This window comes from Lonchura striata, chromosome Z, assembly GCF_046129695.1.
Source record: "Lonchura striata isolate bLonStr1 chromosome Z, bLonStr1.mat, whole genome shotgun sequence".
Classification (NCBI taxonomy): Eukaryota; Metazoa; Chordata; class Aves; order Passeriformes; family Estrildidae; genus Lonchura; species Lonchura striata.
Genome location: NC_134642.1, coordinates 78,806,540 through 78,825,597, shown reverse-complemented (window position 1 = coordinate 78,825,597; position 19,058 = coordinate 78,806,540). Strand labels below are relative to the sequence as shown.

Sequence of the window (19,058 nt, the reverse complement as noted above, 5' to 3'; positions counted from 1 at the left end):
ACACTAGTCACTTTGCTTTTCCCCTGATTTGCTGGCAAGCGGGGAAATGTGCCTGTGTTACTTATATACACAAATGATTTCTTGCACAGAGGGGCTGACAATTCCAACTCTTATTTGACCTGGTTTAAGTGACTGGCAAATTTTAGAGCTAAGATTAATAGGAAAACCATTTCTGTCTTTTCTTTGGAAAGCTTTAACTATCAGCAAAGTTTAGTATGTTAATGCAATATAATATTACTATGGGAAAGTTAGGGAAAGGTAGATCTGCAGTTAGGTGATTTCATAGATTTTTGTACATATATATTATATTTTATTAATATTGGTTTGCTAGAAAATCCATGAAATTATATTTATGTATAATGAATTATGACTGCATCATGGAATTCTTGCCTGAACTCTTCAGAGGGGCAAAAATGCAACACATGGAAATTTCCTTAGGTTTTTTAATACGTAGATTTTAATTAGCTGCATAACTTCTCATGGTTTAGACAGTTACACTTTTGTGGATATGGCTGGATCAGTTTAAGAAATCATTTGATGCTGTTTGTGGTTGATTATAATAGTCACTGTCATAGCTGAGATGCCACGAAGGAATCACATGACTATTTCTGTTCTGCTTCAGTGCAAAGTTAGTTGAGACATCTAAACTTAGGCTGTCAAGCTTTAAGATATTCACATCAATGAACTGCTTGAGTGAGTAGCTAGAAGACGATATTGTACCATTGGGTTTGTTAAATGCTTCTGAAAAATTAGGAAGAAAAAAATTCAAATTCATACCAGTTCAGTCAAAGGCATATTGCTTGTTCTTAAGTTAGGTTTTTCTTTTGCTTTGGGTGGCAATTTATTACATTTTAACAATTTGATAGCATTTGGGGTAATCAGTGAGACAATGCTGAGATATAAGTGCAGGCAGGTAAATTGTGTTTATTTTACAAAACTAAAAGCTATGCTATGATATAACAACTGAATAATTACTAAACCTCTGAATTCCTAACAAAATCAGAACCATATCAACAAAACTCAGGGGGCCCTAAGAGAGAAAGGAATGAAAAAAGTTTCTTCACTTATTTCTGAATGTGTTTATAATTGCTCAGTTATGAAATTTCCAGCTGTTGAGAACTGCCATGTTTTCTTATTTCAGTTTGAAGGGACATAATATATTCCTAATATTCCTTCTAGACAGATTATTTTTCAGTAAGATTGCATGAAAAGTTACCCTCTTAAGTACTTACAAAATTAAACAACCTTAGATGAAAGTTGTGCATTATTAAGTGGTATTAATATCTGCATTTAGAGATTATAATTGGCAATCTATTGAGATCATGATACATAGAAAGACATAATGCTCTTCCAGCTTCCATTAAATGTATTTGCTAGGATATTCTCTGAGTTAAAAGGAGACAATTATGCTTCATACAAATATTATAGAGCATCATCAAGCTTGTTTCCTGTTGCTTTCTCCAAGCAGTGTACCAGTGATAGAAGTGCTAGCCAGACAGCCACATGGAAAGAAATTCATTATAATTTCATGAAAAGCTTCTGAAATTTGCCTTTAAAATGGTTGGTTTTTTTGGTCTGGCATTTGTTTGTTTGTTTGTTTGTTTTTGAAGATATTGCTAGTTCAGTGCGTTCTTTCCAAGTTAAAATGAAGTTCTAATAACCTTGGCATTCTTACCAAGATTTAGACAGTAGTTTGTGGCAAATCAATACTTTTATAATTTTAGCAGGCATGGAGTTTTTTTCCTATGCTTAAATTCATACACTAAAATATTTCCAGTAAGGTATTATGTATGAAGTATTCAAAATTTCTCATACAAGCTTTGCTGTGATGCTGCCCTTTGGGTGAGACCTGAGAACTGCAGAACTCAGTTATTGCTCACATTCTGTAATCTCCCGTCTTTATAGCATTTGTCAAAAAAATGCATTGAGCTTGATTTTTTCTTTCATCAGTTTTGCTAACTTCAGCAGAATTAAATGAATGAAGCAGATCTACCAACTTGCTCTAATTCTTAAAGTATAAAGAGAATGGACCCCAAATCAATTCCAAAGAAATATGAATTGTGATGAGTACTGGATTTTATTTTTTTCCTCTTTGATTATCTTGGCTCTTCTTCTGCTCTGTCATTGCTTTGTATAAGCAGAAATTCACTGCAAACTTGAATGTCCTTCAGCAGTAGAGGAGAAATATCAGATATGATAATAAAACTATTCTGCAGAGAGCTTCCTGATTTTCTGTAAAAGACTTCACTTTTTCTACTGTCTAATGGAAGAAAATTACCCATGTAAACCTTGTTCATCTCACATAAATTTAGATCATAACTCTCAGGAATACTGCTTTTCCCATTAATAGGATTGAGAATATTTATGTAACTTTTACAGGGACCTGAAGTTTTCACAGAACTGAGCCTTTGCAATATTTAAATAATCTGTTTACAACTCAATAAAAAATAGATTTATGGAATATGTTTCCATTTTGGAAAGGAGAAACTGAGGCAGAGGTTTTGCTGTTTTGTTAAAATTAGTGGGAGAGACCTTTGATGAAATCCATTCTCAGTCCCCCATACCCATTGACCATTATCTGCATTGTCATTTCAAGAAAAGGCAGTCTTTAAAGCTATGCATTAATGAATACCTGGTAGAGGTGTGGGGGTTCTTTTTTTAATTAGAAAGAAAATCAGAGATACAAAGGGGTTTGAAAGGGTAAATCTCAAGATATAAGATCAGCTGCCTATATGCAAAGCTCAGTGAAGCATATGTCAGCCCCTCTGGTATAAAAAAAAAAAAACAGTGAATGTGGTGAAATATTTTCTAATATGTGTGTACTCCTGGCTGAGATCAAGAAGTACAGAGCTGTATAAACACAGTATTTTATTTTCAAAATATCAGGTGAAGTTTTTTTTCATTTTTATGGAACTATTTTAAAGTTTTTCCAAGCATTCTAAAAGCACACTTCAAAGAATGTTTATGGGAAGTTAAAGCATGGTAGTACAGTTGCCATTTCTTACTCTTGCTATTAAACTTGGAAGCTTTTTCCTAAAAAACAAAAAGGGCTATTTTTACTCTTATTCTATACTAAATCTTAATGGAATAGCACAAGACTACTTACACAAAAAGAAAATCTATCAAAATTGAGGCCACTGTAACTCCGGAAACACCTTGAGACCTGAAGCATGTGAATGTAATCTCTAAAACCTGAGGAAGAATGAAATCCACTACTGCTCAAAGCCCAGTCTCCTCATGCAACTGAGGCACAATTTGTGCGACGGAGCTGGTGTATGCCCTTGTGTGGTTTGTACTGGGTTGGAGAATTTTAGGAATACTTCAAGGTTTTCTTCTTTGGACTGTCTCTTCTCCTTCACACTTCTCTGAATTTGCAGCATATGTGGTGGTCTGTCTCTGAACTTCATTCCATGTGCAGCATCATTACTAAATTATTTCTACTAAAGATTCAACCATAAAACACATTCAGCATCTGAATGTCACCCCACCCTCTCTGTACACTGCTGTGGCAGTGGAACCTCAAGGATCTTGTTTGAGCTCACAAGGATTTGCTTATTTGTATAGAAATAGAGCCTACAATCTGCAAACTCCCCATTTTGTCTATAGCTACTATGCAGTCTTTATTTTCTAAATCTGCACATTTTCCCATTTAACAGATAACATTATGACAATTTCCTTTACAGTCGTCTCAGGAAAAGCCACCACTACATGCACTGTGTAAGGAAGTAATATGTATGTAAGCAGCTCTTCTACACCAGTACACTAACCATAAAATCATAGAATGGCTTGGGTTGGAAGTGACCTTAAAGATCGTTTCACTCCAACATCCCTGCCATGAACAGAAATGCTTTTCACACTAGATCAGTTGCCTCAGAGCTCCATCTGATTTGGCCCTGAGCACTTGTGGGGATGGGGCATCCATAGGTCCTCTGGCCAACTTCTTCCAGTGCCTCACCATTCTCATAGTAAAGATTTCCTTCCTAATGTCTAAACTAAACCTAGTTTCTGTCATTTTAAAGCCATACCCCCTTGTTCTAGCTCTCTCTCTGTATGTCCTTGTAAATAGTCCCTTTCCATCTTTCTTATGAGGTTCCTTCAAGTACTGGAAAGCTGCAGTTAGGTCACCCTAAGGCTTTCTCTTCTCCAGGTGGAAAATCTCCATTCTCTCAGCCTTTCCTCAGAGCAGAGGTGCTCCATCCCTCTGCTCACCTTGGTGCCTTCTCTGGACTCTCTCAGCAGCTCCATGTCCTTGCTGTGCTGGGACCCCAGAGCTGGAGGCAGCTCTGCAGGTGGGGTCTCACCAGAGCAGGGCAGAGGGGCAGAATCCCCTCCCTGCCCTGTGCCCACGGGGCTCTGGGTGCAGCCCAGGACACACTTGGCTCTCTGGGCCGGGAGTGCCCATGGCTGGCTCCTGCCCAGCTCTCACCCACAGCACCCCCAAGTCCTTCAGGGCAGGGCTGCTCTCGGTCTGCTCATCCCCAGCCTGGGCTGGCCCCAGGGATTGCCCTGACCCGGGTGCAGCACCAGCACTTGGCCTTGTTAAACCTCATGGGATTCCCAAGGGCCACTGCTCGAGCTTGTCCAGATCCCTCTGGATGGCATCCTGTGCCTCAGGAGTGTCAGCTGCACCACTCAGCTCGGTGCTAGCTGCAGATTTGTAAAGGGAGCACTTGATCCCTTTGTCTGTGTCATTAATGAAGATATTAAATAACACCGATCCCAATATGGACCCCTTAGACACTTCTCTCTGATGTCCATTAGGACTCACAACTATTAACCACTGTAGTAGAGTAATTCAACAGTATCCTATCAGGAATGCAAATATTTTGCTGGTATTTTAGTGGAAAAGCACCACTGAAACAGTTAAGGAAGGAAGCTATTGTTTATTTTTATAATACAAAACAATGTTTTCTAAGGATTAAGCATGGGTTTGCTGGTAGTGAACACTCCCTTGGTTTTCCTTACAACTGCAGACCGGTTGTCACAACAAATGTAGGAAGCTGTATTTGAAGGACTGTACAGATGGGCCTTTTAATTTAAGTCTGAATTCCAAAATATTTGAGAGTTCTTAAAAAAGTGAGAGGTGCTATTTAATTTTTTTCAAGACTTAAGCATGATTATCTGTGGGAAATCAGACTTATGAAGGGTTCAGGTTAAGATTTTTTCCCCTAGTTGTTTATTTCTGTTAAATTATTTCTGTTGCGGTATCTAGTTTCTCCAAGACAGAAAGGACCTGCAGGCCACCTAGAATACTACTACACATATAAAAATCAGATAGTGTAATTACACAAGTTTCTAAATCTCTCCTTTCTTGGTTTAATTGCTTGCTGGATTTATGTTCATTTGGGGTAAAAGGAGGCATTTAATTTTAGATAAGACTACTAATAAATATTTGAATATTTATTGCTGAAAGACAGGGCATAATAGCTTAAGCAAAGAGCTGATTAATTTATCTGTGTAACTCTCTGATTGGAGCTTGCATGCACCTGCCTAGCAGCTCAGACAAGAATGCGAGCGGACACTGTGGGACTTGGCTGCCCTCACCTTGCTTATTTATATGCTCCAGCATAAAAAAAAAAAAAAAATATTGTCTGTTTTCCTGTGCTGTAAGTGGCAAATCTGTTTGGCAAACCTTATTTTAAATTACATTGATTTTTCTAAAGAATACCTTCCTGCTAATCACAGCTTAATGACCTCTCTAAGATAATTGCTGTTAACTTGTATAACTAGTGACACTTTGCATATTGGCTCCCATCAAAAAGTGCATTTCAAATCCTGCTTGTGCTTTTGCTTACAAGTCTTATCCTGTTTTGCTGTCTCTGTGGTTAATTTTGTTTCTTTTAGGTGCAGTTCTTGGTCTTGAAATGAAATATAATTTTGAAACATATATTTTAAATGTGATTCAAAAATGGCAGTAACAACTGTGTACAAGGGTAACTGAAAAATAAGTAAAAATCATACTTACTAGTATAAATTATTAGAAAACAAATACATTGGAAGAGATCTATTGTTCATGATGCAAATAAAATTATCGATGAAAGAGAATCCCGAACCGAGAAGATGAATCCATCAGGGTATTAAGTTCATCATTTATTGTTATGACGTTTTACAAGGGTTTATAGATTTGTCAGTAAAATGTTAGTATTTTCACTGTTTTAGCCTTTAAATTATTCTTTCCTAGCACAGTGGGCCTCAGATTACATCAGTTTATTAAGACTATACGTGCTTCTGCGGTCAGAGGTTTGGTTTTGTTACAGGAGAGATTTGGCTATTATATTGCATTATTACCTTCCATTGGAATACTCAAAAACAATGGCTTTGAGTGTTATTTCAAGTGCAGCTAATTTTTTCTGCCTGAATTTAATGCTTGAAATGCTAATTTTTGGGGAGCACAATACACTTCTTCATGAGAGGTTTATGGTTTCCATGGAATGTTTTAGTGTTCTAGTTCTTTCCAAGCTCCCTCTTGCTTCCCAGTTGGTTATGATTTGAGAGATAGTGAGGTGTTCACTTGACTGCTTAGAGACAAATACAGTCAAATACCAGAGAGGACTTGCAAGCAGTCTGATGTTCATTTTGAACCTTACCAAGTTGGTGTGTTAATGTTTTGGGGGTTTTATACCTCTTCAGTGGGTGAAGCTCACTCACTCCCTCAAATTGTAGACTCATAACCAGTAATTGGCAGCTCCAATTAGTTCCGCTCAGGGCTGAAGAGTCTCAGACTGTAACAAGGTCTCCCAGGACTACTTAAAGCACAAATACTGTACTCATATTTTCTCATTAGTTCCTTTCAGTTGCCACAAATACAATTTTCCAATGTTTTCAGATCTAGATCAGAAATATAATAGCTCTGTGTTCATACACACACACACACACACACACACACACACACACACACACACACATATATATATATATTCATAACTTACGATATCTTACAGGTAGAAGCTTTCAGTTTACTTTATTAACCTTAAACTTTCACTCAGGGCAAGGAATGTAGCGATCAACTGGCTAAGAGAAGAAAAAATGCAGGTTTCAGATTGCTTATTTTTTCTAGTCTGTTAGAGTTTTGTTATTATTTTTAAGCTCTTTTCAGTTTTAAGAAATCATTGCACATATTTATATGTGTGAAGTTATCAAGAATATGGGCCTAAATTTGAAATTGCCAGTAGACATATCTGTGTTTCAGTCGTGCAGTTTTGTGACTTTTGAAGAGACGTGTCGGCAGAGAAGCTTTATTCCAGTAATTCTTTGTAGACCTAAGTAATTTTCCATGTCTACAGACCAGGTGGGAAGAGCAGTATCCACAACTACGTGTTAGTGGATAAATTCCTGTACTTTCTGTAACCCAGATGGAGAGTTTTCTCCTGATAGCAATTGCTAGAAGTTGATCAACATTATAGTTATGTTGTTTTTACCTTGAGATTTTTTTAATTTTCAGAAGTAGAAGGACATCTTAAGAAGTTGAGACCATGAGTCTTAGGTTCATTAGTCTCTGAAGGTCATGAATTTTGGGATGTTTTTGGCGTGGATATGTTCGACATCACAGTGCTCAGTTATCTTACATTTCCAATTATCTTGCAGACTTCTGTAGTCTTGTAACTCTATTTTGAATTAACAGTATGTAGGTATGTTTTTAATTATACTATTGATTTCATTTTATTGTTTGATTGGCTGGTTTATGTCAAACCAGTTTGTGCTTTCTGCCTGTTTTTTGCTTCTGATTGCACTGTATATTTCACAGCATGTGATATTAATTTCTTACATTTAGAATCAAATGCAGTAAAACTAAATTGCCCAACCGTCTGTCAGACAAAAGCATTCATAAACTATTAAATAGGTCTAGGGAAAACTTGGTGTAAGAGTTTATTGGGTAATATTTTCAGGTTTAATAAATAAGCAATATCTTCTTAAAATTTTTCATGTTCTCTGTTTTGATACTTTAATGTATTACATAGTTCTAAATGATGTTCATTTGCCAAGTAGGAAGTGAAAATATTTAAATGTTGTCCAGCTCTCACTGAGACATGTGTATTAGCAAAGCTCTAACTATACTTTTATTTCTTAATTCCTTGGCTTATTTTTGATACTAAATTTATTTTGAGTGTAAAAATCTCTTTTTGTTCTGGAAGACTGTTTGTATTTTAATTCATTTAGTACAACTGATAAAAGCCTGCTCAGTAACGTTGGGTGAAGAGATTTAAGAAATTCTCTCAGCCTTGGCACAGAGCTGTTGCCACCATGTCCATATTAGGTCTCTGACAGAGAGGGGTTAGTCCCCAAGTTTTATGAGGCTCTGTTTTCTGGTGTGCTCACTTCTGAAATTTGCCACAGCTTTAAACAATAACGTTTATTCATTTTTTTTACCAGTATAGCTTGTTGTATTTTTTTCTAAGGTTAGGCTTCTTTCAGCAACAATTTATACATTGAACAGTCAAATTCAGCAACATCCATAAATAGAAATACTTCCAAAGATAGATAAGACTATAATCTGACATCATTTTGATGGATTATTGCAACAGAATTACGATGATCCTTGCTTTCTAGAAAAGGTTAATTTGATATTTTTCTCTTAACCTTTTTCTTTGCTGTCATGTTTAACAAAGATTAAAAGGTAAAAGCAATACAACTACTCTTATTTTTCCTTATGTTGTAAAGAAGTCAGTTTTCACAAGCAATTACATATTGTATGTCTGTCTATAGAGCAGAGGCAAATGAGGCCATATAAAGTGTTTCTACCGTCTCTGAATATTGATTTACATGAGGATGTTCTATAGAAAGGGTGATAGAAATTAAAACTGGAATTAGATTGACTTATGCAAGGTATAGAAAGCACACAAAAGCACATAAATTCAATATTTTAGCTGTATATACTTTTTTTCTCCAAACTAGATATTCCATTACCTCATTCTACTAGATGTTAGATGATTTTCATATTTTCAAAAAACATGAAGAAATGAGGCAATCAAATCACCATTGTTTAAACCTTTTTTCTTTTTATATTTTGGGGTTTTTTTCTTCTCTATTTAATGAATATAGCTGAAGACTGTGAAGGTTTTCTTTTCCTACTCAGAAAACTTGAAGATTATTTCATTTAGGTTTCAAGATGTCACTGAGAACAGGACTGGGGTCACTCAAGCCACTTTAAAAAACTTTAACCCTTAGAGCTGGCACTATCTCGAGATAATAAAGGATACATTTATAAGGGGGCCACACAGTCAAGTGCTTCTGCATTTGTGCAGATAATACAACTTTGACTCTGACTAATTGAAAAGGTGTGCAACTGAAATTGTAGAGAAAATTAGTTAGTCTTTTATGTCATCTTGACTGCCTTGTGGTGATATTTTAGACACTGATTGCTGTATTTAATTTTTGCTATATTAGTTGTCTCAGTGGGTAAAAATCAACAAAAATAATTTGAAAACCTTTAGATTCATTTCACATAATTTACAATATAGTTTTTAGGTTCAGAAATTTTATCCACGGGTAAGAAGTGTTTCATAATATGATTGTTCTGCTAAATGATATATATGATAATGAAAGCTTCTTTTAACCTCAGTGTCCATTGATTCTTTGATTATTTTTTGCTGAAATGCCCAATGAAAATGGTACTAATGAAATACATGATAATGATTTTCCTTTTATTCATATTACCAGTAGTAGCAATGATATCTCATTATTACAAAGTATTTTTCTGGAATAAATAATAAAAATATTTTCTCATGGTTTAGTTATCTTAATAAGCCAGTTGACAAAGATGAGTATGTTCTTCAAAATCATGTCTGACAGAAACAGAAGAAATTTTTAATGTATAAAGAGTGTATTTAATGCTCTATATCTTACCTTATTTTAGGAAAATATGTCCTTCTGTGGTTATCTTATACTAAAAATGCACAGTCCTGGTGTAAATATTTCTTTTCTTTGTTTATTCGTGAGGTAAGATAACCTTTACCTAAGGATAAGAATTGCAAAAAAATTCTAAATATCGGGCTTTCACAATTTTCCAAGGTTGAATATTTATAACAGTGTTAAAGAAACTGTGACTAAGGTATTCTGTCAGAAGTGTGCTGTTAATTAGTAGTATTTATTTTTAATTGTACTTTTTAGAAGAAGGAAGCAGGGAGAGGACAAATTGGTATAAGGGCTATTGTTCAGTTATTGCCTTATTGTAAACTGTAAGAATTAGGTGGTTGCTTTTAAAGCCTAAAATTGCCAGCATGAACAGTTAAATTAGATTAGGAGATAATCTATTGGAGGTGGTAAATGACAGTAAAAGGTCCCTGAGAATTTAGGTGCATCTTTTAAAAGTATGACAAATTCAGCAATATTTATTTTCCTAGAAATTGGAAAGTAATTTAATTTTGTGTACTGTTCAAGGGTTGATTTAAGTGTCAGTGTAAGTGATTGGGTAATTGACCTGAAAATTAAAGTCAAATATATTGGATCAGAAGAATTTCTTACAATTCATCTAATAAAATACACGTTAAAAAAGGTATCTATGTAGAAAATAGCACAATAGTCATGCTATCTGATCGAATAAACAACTGATCTACATTAATAGGATTGAAAATGTATTTTATGATTCTGTGATTACTGAGTGACAGTTTATAAGCACTGCACTTGAAAACAGAACTGTAATATAGGCTTGGTCACAGGCACATAATAAGCTCATATTGAATTTCATTAATTAATTCATATTAATTTTCTTGCTTACAAAAATCAAACAGCAAGAATAACATAAAACCTTCTATGTTTCATTGCATATTCTTCACAATTATGATAAGGCAAGTGAATGAGCTGTTTTCTCATCTATACAAGCTTCTCCAGCAGTGTGTTGGAACACCATGATCGTGTAGCATTTCATGACCTGATGAATGCTGATTCATACAGTAATCACTGAAGAAATACAAACATGAATTTAAAATTACAGTTTCTGATATTTTGTCCTCATTACAGAGCATTTATAGTTCTTCCCTTGAAGAAATCTGTCAAAGCTTAAAATTTACAACAGGAATTTTCCAAAGTAATAAAGAAATGGAAATTCACATTTGTGTAATTTTCCATTGTCTGTAGGTATTTTGAGCAGCTCACATAGACTTCAGATTCTTAGGAGAATATCCATATAAAGGCATTCAATTTAAAATAATATTTTTCTGTAGTGTAAACATGTAGCCATATTAATTTTTAGTGAAATGCATGGATCCATTTGCTAAATGAAGAAACTAGATATGGTACATTTTACCTGTGGATTGTACTCTTGATATTTAAAAGTGATTTACTATCTTATAACAGCAATTTTATTGTGTCTTCCAGATGTGTGGAGGTGATTGCCAGAGAGGGACGGAACCTGAAAGAACTGTATTTAGTATCCTGTAAGATCACAGACTATGGTATGTAATATACTTATATATTTATTTCTTGTGCAGATTGAACCAGAATTCACAGGGACTGTTATCAAAAGTGTTGGAAATGTAGAGATAAAAATTTTCAAAACCTTTATCCATAAAAATAGGAAATTTATAAAAGTGTTTGACTTGCTTAAAAATAGCTGTGGTTGGAAATATGAAAGTCAGTGTATATATTTGCTGCAAAGTATGCTTATAGAATTGGCAGTTACTGGGCAGACTGAGTATCATCCCCTTTGAACAGTCCTGGAGACCAGTAGAATATTTGAGAGAAAATAAAAAAAAAATATATATATGTATTTTTAGATACTGGAAAAGCATAACTAAGCAAGCAAAAATGTGGATTAACCACCTGTTGTAGGCCATAAAACTTGATGAGGATGATGGTCCTTTAAAAATGCTGTTATGGTAGATAGAGAGGAGCATCTTAGAATTAAATGTCCTCTCTGATAGGCCACATAGAAGGACAGATGTTTTATTTAGAATAGGAAAAGTTCTAGTGCTTGTTTGGAAAGGCTGCTTTACTTTTTCAAACAAGATACTGACATAAAATAAGACAATTTTTTTTTACCATAAGGCTAGTTTCTCAAATGTCTGTCTCCCAATTAAATGGCCAAATCTCAGTAGGATTTACAAACTGTATATTTGACATACTCATTTCAGTCTTGCTGATTTTTTTAATTTTATACTGCCTAGATTTTAATAAAGAATTACTATGTTGAAGTGATAAATTGCCATTCCAGTGGTCACAAACTCATTCTTCTATTTTCCTTTTCAAATTCTGCACTTGACTGCGGTTTGTACTGTGCATTCAAGTGTTGTTCTGCAGAGTTCTGTTTACCTTATGTCCACAGTATTGGAACATGAGGCCACCATGCAGCTGCTGCAGCTGCAGAGCTTGGAGCGTGGCAGAGGAGAGGGAACACGAGCTTTTACTGCCTTTTCCTCTGGTCCGCTGCTGTTTGTACTTCCATGGGCAGAGCAGACGTTGTCAGAGTTGAAAATGGATTTTCTCAGCTTGACACCACTTGTCCAAGATGAATTTCTGAATTTGTGAAACATCTTGTGGAAATTCAAGGAGGGAAATAGTCTGTAGAACACCAGATGATAATAACGAAGGTGATTCTTGTCACTGCTGAAGGGCAGGAGGTGCAGGATAGGGCCTGAAGGCAGACTTGTCTCGTCTGTCTGTGTACTGCAGATCTGGGGGCCCTACTCTTGTCCCTTCTGACTCTGACAACTCATGTGGGAAGAGTTATTATGGGCATAATGGAATCCATATTTTGAAGATCAATAATTTCTCTAACTGATTTCACCCTTCATTCAGTGCAGTTACTCAGAGGAAAACGTGATTTTTCCCAAAAGTAGGGACAGAACTGAAAAACTAAAGCAAAGAAACCTAGGAGAGAGAAAACCTTGCTTATGGAAGAATAAAGAGAGAGAAAAGGAAGTGTCCATAGCTAGATGGAAGGCAGAAGGCGTGTTTCAGAGAATGAATGAGTGGAGAATAAATGTAGCATTTGGCTGATGTAGCTCTATCCAGCCACACGTTCTCTTCTCTATAGTAAGGCCCATCTGTCACTATCATGTTGTAATCTGCAGTCACTGGCAATTTTAGAATATTTTCTGTTGATACTGTTGCTCTTAAGCTTTACTATTCACATAAAAATTCACCTATTTTTGCTGTTAAGGATACAGTAAAAGAGGTGAGGTACTGACTGATTTTTGATGCATTATTGACTAATTGATTAGCATTATAATCTTCAGCATGTCTCAGCATGCCAACCTGACAAATAAATTCTGCTTTTAATATCTGAGCTGGAAATGCAAAACAAACTGTAAGAAAGTAGAATTTTTAAACATAATTTATGATTTCTAAGGAAGTCTAAGATTAAAGCCTTAGATTAAAGATGTGATAGCAAGTGAATGTTTATTAGGTTAACAAGAGTGTTGCAGGGTTGAGCCAGGCATCACCCTTTTCTCATTTACTTTCTGGCAATTAGTTGAAGACTTTCTCGCATTTCTTTTGGTTGCTGTTAAGTTAAAAAGTGAGCACCTTAGAGTTTTTGCGACCTCTGTTTGTTTTTGAATCTCCTTTATCAAAGAATCTGCCTCTCTTCTCAAGGGGAGAAGAGCAGCTGCAGTTCCTCAGAGGCTTTTGAAGCCCTCATGTCCTCAGTAGAGGAAATCAGCTGAGGAGCATGTGCCTGACTTCTCAGGAACCCTTTTAGGTGGTGTCCCACGATCTTGCAAAGATGCAACCTCACTCACACGGTTCTTCAGGCTCCATCAGAGGGTGTGTGAGGCTCTGTGAGGCTGTGACTGGGTGAGAGCACACCGTCCTGTGCAACTGTGCTCTGTTTTTCATAATCCTGAGTTGTCCTTGCTTTGGCAATTAAAATCCTAAAAGGTTTGTACAGATGCAGGATTTTGAAAGCCCTCTTTGCAACTGTTCAGTGACAGGTTTTTTATGCTATGAAAGTCAGATGAATTTTGATGTCTGGGACAAGATCATAATTGCTTAGTAACTCAATTGGGGAAAAAAAAAAGTAATATTGCTAATTTCCACCAAAAAATTAACCATTTGATATATTAACTTATCAATAATAACTATATTAAATAAAGAAAATAATTACAGCAAAACTGTTATCAGTGTCCTTCAATTAACTCATTAAGGTATGTATGTGTGAGGTAACTTCATGTCCTCTAGAGAAAGCTGTGAAGCGTGATCTTTGACATTTTATTAACTTACTTCATTTGTTTTTCTAATTTCTACATAAGATAGATAGCATACAAAGCTGCCAGGCAGACATGGGTTTTTTAAAATGTGATTAGCATTTTATTTGGAAGCCTAAAAGATTAAATAAAAACCACTACACTCTAATCATGTATCCATTGGCTGCATTCCTTTCCTTGACATTTTTCTGACCAGAAAAATATTCTTTGTAGTATACAGAGAGATTAGGATTCAAACAGGAATTGAAGTATGTATACATATTGAAAGCTGTTAAATGAAAAAAAGTATTCTTCATTTAATTTTTTGTATACCAAAATACAAAATCATTCATTTTGTAATGTAGCATTACAAAATGAATGATTTTGTATTTTGGTATACAAAAAATGTTTTGTTAACTTCTGTAAGAAATTATGTTATTATATCCTTTTTTAGGTCTAGCATAATTTTCTCAAGATGTATTTTTAGTTAATGATGTCTGTTGGAGTGTTGCACACTAGGACATTGACAATTAGTTTAAAAGTTTCTTTACATCCAACACATTTTTTAAATGCTAAATAATCACTAGAACACATCTAGACTGTCAGGACAGACTGAATTACTATAATCTTTGAGATAAACACCTACTTGCCCAAGAGCACAGACAGAGTGAAGTTCAAGCTAAACATTAGTTCCTCCTAACGTTTTGCCCTTTTGTTAGGCAATCATGAATTAAGCATGGATTGTCAGTATTATTTTTGAATTTCCTGCCTTTTGTTGATTTGTGTCGCAACCCTAACTTTACTTAAACATTGTGGGTTTTGTATTTAAGCTTTTCCTAAGAGCTGGTAAGGAAGCGGGATTCTCTCAGCTGTGGGGAGACTGTGTGTCAAATGAATTAGGTTGATGTGAAGATGCAGAGTGGTGAGCTAGGGCAGCAAGCACACACAGAATTGTGTAACTGTCTCTTCAATTTTATGCTCTAGTTCTGGGTTTTATTGATATCCTTAGTGCTGGGAATTTGTTTTAAGTAAATTATTACTTATGAAGTTTATAATAGCGCAGAGTGCTATGCACTCTGAAACACAAAAGTGAGATTTTGTGTTCAAAGATAAAAAGATTTGATGAAACTAGCCTGTGAAACAGGAGTAGATGTTTTAAGGATCTGATCTTGCAGTAATGTTAAGTGTATATTTACAAAGAATTACTTTAGAACCATATCCTTTTCAGTAGTGAAAGATAAAAGTCTTATGCTTCACTTCCACTTTAGAAAAGCAGTCAGACCAGTGTTTTTTCTCTGTAGGCACAGAAAATATTTTCAAGGCAAGCTTTAAATAGTAGAATTCCACTAACAGAAGACAGGGGAGGGAAAAAGCAAATCCAAATACCGCCACTCCAAAAAACAAACCCCTAAAGTAGTCACCTTTGAAAAATGTTTGAAAGGAAGTGTTCAAATCCAGCACTTTGTACAGCTAGGCCTTGCAAATCACTGAAGAACTTTCAGAAAAAACAAAGTTATTTCTAGGAGTGCAGTTAGCAGAGTGCCTGGAATAAATTTATCTCACAATGTTGCCTGTCAAGTAACCTGCAGAAGAGGACAGTTGGCTTCATAGTTGTCTTGTAGAATTTCCATTACCTAGTAGTTTTGGATTTTGCGTAACTTAAAAAGTCTTTATTTCGAGCTGTAAAGTAATTGCACAAAGCTTTTCAGAAGAAATGCTTGGCACAAAGAGCTGAGATGAACTGTGGTCTTTTGCTGATGAAAAAGAGCTTTCTAGATATGTAGCCTTTTTCCTTTCTAAAATGGGTACTATTCCTTTTTCATATTGCCTGTTTTCAACATTTAATGATGCATTTAGTGTCTGTGAAGACACATGGGGTTTTTTTTAAAGGCTTTTCTTCTTCTAAGGGTGTTTGTTGAAGCAAAAAAAAATCATTTCAACAAATTATAATGGAATTATATAGTTTTTATATTAAAATGTTGTAAATAAGGCATAGCTGTCACAAGTAGAAGTCTGGAGGAATAAGATAGCATTTATACGGAATCAAGTCCAATTGTCACAAGAAAAAAACATAAAACTTGCACTTATTTTTCATAACTGGATTATGTATTCTTTTCTCAGAAGTGAGATACAACTTACAATGTTAAAATAGTTTCCCTAGATAATATTAAATTCTAATGTTTAAATATTTAGGATACATAAACTTCCTATTTTAAAATAAAATATTTTAATTATCAAGGGATCAGGTTGTCCTACTGAGAGTTTCTTGCATTTTTTCTCCAATATTTAGCATTTGTCATGTAAATCATAAAGAATAAGCATATTGTGGGTATTTTCTCAAAAAAGCATATTTAACATCTGCTTCTCACTTGGATTAGCAAATCTCACTAAGACCTGATCTCATGAAAATTTTAGAAATATTACCTTTTTTGAATCTTGTTTTAAAGCACCGTGTCTTCTGTACAATATAACTCAGAAGGCAAATGCATTTTTGGGGAGGTAAGAGCAGCACTTATGGATAGATAGAATGGAGCAGGTGGTAAATACATTTCTGAGTTTTAAATATTTCATCCTCACCCATTACTGGTTTACAATCTCTTCCTCAATTTATATAATTTAAATAAATACAACTTTCTTTTTGTCTTTCAAAACTATTTTGAATTGTTGCTGTATTGAATTCCAAATTTATCTTCTTTGAATAAATCGTTCCCCTGTTAAATTTTCCTATCCTGTTTGTGGTTCTTTCTCTTTTGCACTCTTTTGCTGATGCAATGAGAGCAAACAGTGATCACACTGACAACCATGTTTATGCTTGTAGATAAATGTATAGATAATCTTTTAAGGACCAGGGCCTCTGTTACCTTCCTTAGTGGTGTTGTGTATGTTATGTATATATGTATGTTTGTGCTTCTATAAAATGGTGGTGTTACATTGCAGTACATAGTAGTATCTAACTACTGTATATATACATATCTATTGCTTTCTTATAAACTTTTTCCTCTTTTCACAAAAACATTTTCTCTTTAGGTTTTGTTCTGTTAATTATTCAGAAACCTGAATTCACTGAAGTAAGCTAGCCAGTTTGTTGATGTTTAGTGCCACATTTTGAAGTTCTTTGCTTGGTTTTAGTATGTGTTTTCTGTGCATAGGTTGCAACTTTAACTCCAGTAGACTGTAAGGATTCAATTACCTGAAGGGTAAGTAGGTGGCAAGCAATCTGTACCTGGTTGTATGTATTAATGATACTACAGTTCACAAAATCTAGCAGCTAGTAAAGGGGTTTTGTTTGCTTTTGGCATTAAAATGTTCATTTTTTTCTGACTTCTGAAGCAAATATTTCCATAGAAGTCCTGGTAATTATGAGAATCAGTGAAAGCTTATTATAGAAGTAGAGGAGAGTTTCATAGTTTTATGTAGTTTAACAAACCAACAGTACTTATTTTAACTTGCTGCTTCTTCCACCATTATAATAACATTACTGTTTATGTTGGAGTGTGCAGGAAGAAGTTGGGTCTCTTCTCATATTTCAAAATATCTGAAAATTTCCCTTTAGCTATGAGGAAAAATTAAAGAGCTTTTGTAAGGATATTTGTAGAGCTTTTGTAAGGATACTTAAAGCTTGTTTGGTTATGCATTTATTCTTGTTGATTTAGTTTGAAGTAGTTGCTCATATAGAGTCTTGCAGATATTGACACCTTATTTTGTATCCATAGGGGATCCTATTGACATTGAAACCAAGAGACTTGTTAATGTGAGGAAAGATAGCTGTGTATTGATTGTATTTTGGGAATGAAACCCTATCACAGGACATCTTTTTTCAGTTCTGTTAGGGACTTCTAGGAATGTTCAGGAGTGAATACAAAACTTTAGTCACCTGTCTGTGGAAATCATTAATAAGGAAAAATCAAATTAAAATTTTATAGAAAGTAATCTCTGAAGGAGAAAAGAGCATTTGAACAATCCTGTCAGTACCATATATAATTCATAACTATCAAAACCCCAAATTTTCCTTTTTATAAGTTTTATCAGTATTCCCAGTGTCACAAAAATGGCATGCAGTTTTCTTTAGAAGCTGATTTGAGATGCCACTGTGTGTCTTCAAGACCCATACAGTGAAATAAATTACTGCAATAGCATATTTCTCAGATAATAGACAGTTGCAAATCCTTTGTCCTGTGGTACATAATAAAGGATTTTCTGTATGAGCATTGAGATGAGACAAACTTCCAAACTATTTTTTGTCATCCTGGAAGGTGGGTTGTCCCCCTTAACCTGTTCCCTTAAAAATAATGTAGTATAATAGCAGATGGAGGATGCTGGGTGTAGATTCACTTTTGAATTGTCAAGATGAACAGAGCAGAAGCCTATGATTTGTACACAGTTTGTTCCCAGTAGCTTGTTCTGACTGTGGAAAACAGAGATGTGTTGTACTTCAGGTTTGATTTCTCTTGTAGAGCGATCCACAGGTACTATGATTTTAATTTAAGCTTTTCTGTGGGAAATGTAGTGCTTTGCATTGTTACTTCAATTCTTCGGTGAGAAATTTGGCAGCAATTTATCAGTCATAATAGAAAGTTTAATTTTGTACTGTTCTATCACTAGAGAGAAGTGCTTAAGTTAATCATCAGGAAAAATGCACCTCATTTCTGAGTTCCAAGACACATATTTCTGATATAACAAAAATTGAAAGGGCCACAACATCTTCATGTACTGCCAGAAATACATTTTCAGGTTCTTGCTTTATTTACTGTGTTAGGAGACTTTAATATAATACCAGACTTCCATTTAACTCAAAATCTGGCTTCTCTGGTGTTAGTTGTGTTTTCTTCTTTTGTGTGAGCTTAAAAAGCTAATATAGCTTTATTCCTCCAGTGCCCATGTTAACCCTTGTATTACAACCAGTGTGCTGGGTGCCTCTCCAGTGAGCTACTACACAGC

The 19,058-nt window shown here is 35.0% G+C and overlaps 1 protein-coding gene across 1 annotated transcript in view; it reads left to right on the top strand.

The window, feature by feature from the left end:
- The window catches only part of FBXL17 (F-box and leucine rich repeat protein 17), a 274,548-nt gene that overhangs the window by 171,631 nt on the left and 83,859 nt on the right, over positions 1-19,058 (top strand). Inside the window, exon 7 of the mRNA XM_021524805.2 lies at positions 11,314-11,390. Coding sequence (XP_021380480.2) covers positions 11,314-11,390 — 77 coding nt within the window. The remainder of the gene's footprint in view (positions 1-11,313; positions 11,391-19,058) is intronic.